General features: G+C 32.2%; 1 protein-coding gene across 1 annotated transcript; it reads left to right on the top strand.

Annotated features, from left to right (window-relative positions):
- Positions 1-1,667: 1,667 nt before the first annotated feature.
- On the top strand, positions 1,668-2,555 carry LOC108839004 (protein phosphatase 2C 3-like; the record flags this gene model as incomplete). The annotated part of the gene is given in 2 exon segments (XM_018611850.2): positions 1,668-1,895; positions 1,997-2,555. Coding segments are annotated over 2 exon segments (729 nt in total), but the record flags the coding sequence as incomplete, so codon positions are not given.
- Positions 2,556-2,819: the final 264 nt, after the last annotated feature.

The following is a 2,819-nucleotide window of genomic DNA, read 5'->3' as shown; positions in this document are numbered from 1 at the left end:
CCATAATATAAAATATAAATCATTTGAAATTATTTTCGAAGTTTTGATTTTGGAGAAAACTATATTAAAACTTCAAAATAGAATGTACTTGGAGATGCTCTTAAATCACAAAACATAATGTTTTCCCTTGAATATCATAAAAGTAAACAAATTAGCAGCTTTTTAAACTTCAGATATTAACAACGGAAAAATCGCATAAAAAACCATGAAAGTGTCACTTACTAACACTTTAAATCTTGAAATTTTTTCAGTAACACTTTTAACTTTAAAAGTGACATTTGTATCATAAAAAACTTCCAAACTAAAAAAATGACCTGTTTAACAGGTAAAAATGGTGATGTGTCGGTTTTTTCTCAAAAATTTATTTATTTAATTGGTAAAATAAATAAAATTATAGGAAAATTCATTAAATTAAATTTAAATTATATATGAGTTCAAGAATTAAATAAAATTCAGAAATTTAAATAAAAATATAAAATTAAATAAAATTCATAAAATTAAATAAAAATTAAATAAAATTAGTAAAAATCAGAAAATCAAATAAAATTAAGAAAATTAAAAAATAATCAGAAAACTAACTAAATATCAGAAGTTAAATAAAGTTTCAAATAAATAAATAACTAAGATTAAATCAATAGAGAGAAATTAAATAAAAAATCATAAAATTAAATAAAAATTCATGAATTTCACAAATAACAATGTTTTAAACAACCATCAGATTGATATTTTAATCATTTTAAAGTTAGTGTAATACAAGCATTATGCATATCCGTGTTGACAGTAACGATTGTCAAAATGTTGTTATTGACATATCTACTGTTATTTGCGACGATGATGTCAGAAACTATCGTTGGGTTAGGTGAGAAATTATTATATTAAGCAATTATATGTTTGAAATTATAATTATCAACGATGATATGTCCGTTTTAAAAAAAAATAATCTTGTAATTTTTTTAAAACTACCCTTTTTACTTTTTATTTTTTTGGACTTTTGAATTGTCTAACTTTTTGTGAATTTCATTTTATATAATTTTCTGAACTTTATTTAGTTTTCTGAAATTTTATTTTTTATTTTATTTTATTTAATATTCTGATTTTTTATTTAATTTTTTGAATTTTTATTTAATTTTTTAATTTTTTCTTTAATTTTCTGATTTTTATTTAATTTTTAAATTTTATTGATTTTTTGAATTTTTATTTAATTTTCTTTTTTTTTTTACCTATGAAACATGTCAACTTTTTTGTTTGAAGGTTACAAATGTTACTTTGAAAATTAAAAATGTTGAAAAAACTTCAAAATTTAAAATGTAAGTAAATTCCATTTTCAAGGTTTTTTTAAGTGATTTTCCCTATCAATAATCCCCTATATATTAAAGGAGAAGCATTTTTAAGGCTTTCCTTAAACGATTTTGGTGAGAATGCATGAGAAGGCTCGGATCCACGTGTCACTCTGTGAGGAAGTTTAAGAAAAACGGAACATTTAATTCTTTGCTTTGTTTCCTTATTTGGTTCCATAAGAAGAAACGTAACCCATTTTTTTTTTCATTCATGCGAAACACTTTGAGGATCCGAGTGCAGCATATTGCCAATGGATCTGAGTCATTCTTGCCGTCTTCTGCCAATATTTTCATGCGAAACACTTTGAGGATTCTTGTGTGTCATTGCCAATGGAGCGTAGCTTCGCGCGCATGGACAATGAGGTTGTTAGTTGGGGCGAAACCGTGATGAGCGCTAACTGCAGTTGCGAGCTTCAAACGCCAGATTGCGACGCTGTCGGATCCACCGCCGTTGTCTCCGTCGTTACTCCGGAGAAGATCGTTGTAGCTAACTGCGGCGATTCCAGAGCAGTTCTCTGTAGGAATGGAAAACCAGTTCCTCTATCCACAGATCACAAGGTCAGCGTCTCTGCTCTCTCTAGAGAGAAACATATCTTTCTTAATTTGTTTATTTTTTTGTGGTGTTAATTTTTGTTTTGTTTTGTGTTTTAAATAAACAGCCGGATCATCCTGACGAGTTGGATCGGATCCAGGAAGCAGGGGGGAGAGTGATATACTGGGATGGTCCAAGAGTCTTAGGCGTGTTAGCCATGTCACGAGCCATAGGTGATAATTACTTGAAACCATACGTGAGTTCGGAGCCGGAAGTTACTGTGACGGACCGGACCGAAGAAGATGAGTTTCTTATTCTAGCGAGCGACGGATTATGGGACGTGGTGACGAACGAGGCGGCGTGCGCGATGGTGCACATGTATCTTAACAAAAGAGGTGGTGGCCGTGGAAGGCGACGAGAAACTCAGGACGAGTGTAGTGACGGGAAAGAGGATGAGAAGGTGGTGGTGGGGTCGAGCAAGAGCGGGAAGAAAGGAGAGATCGCGGACAAAGCATGCACGGAGGCGTCAGTGTTGTTGACGAAGCTGGCGTTGGCTAAGCATAGTAGCGACAACGTAAGCGTCGTGGTCGTTGATCTCAGAAGAAGAAGAAAAAGACACGTTGCTTGAGCTGACACTAATCTATCTCATTACTCCACCGTCTTTTTTTTTTAAATATGATTCTTTTGTTTTTTTTTCATTGGGTCAAGTCAAGTGTGTGGAGGTTTCACTGGGACGAAGGCACCTCGGTTCATCTCCAAACCCTAAAGGGAAAAAAGCATCAGTTGAAAAAAAAATCTCGGTTTCGTTAAACCGGTTAAATCGGGGTATGGTTGTTTTCTTTTTTTTGTTCTGGACCATCGTTTTTGCCTTTTTTAGTTGTGTAATCGACAAACAAAAAAAGAAAGAGACATGAGCAAGATCATAACAATCGTGTTGATGAGTTATATAT

This window comes from Raphanus sativus, unplaced genomic scaffold (genome assembly GCF_000801105.2).
Source record: "Raphanus sativus cultivar WK10039 unplaced genomic scaffold, ASM80110v3 Scaffold4804, whole genome shotgun sequence".
In the NCBI taxonomy this organism is placed as follows: Eukaryota; Viridiplantae; Streptophyta; class Magnoliopsida; order Brassicales; family Brassicaceae; genus Raphanus; species Raphanus sativus.
The sequence above is the reverse complement of the archived record's forward strand: the minus strand, read 5'-3'. Positions and strand labels throughout refer to the sequence as shown.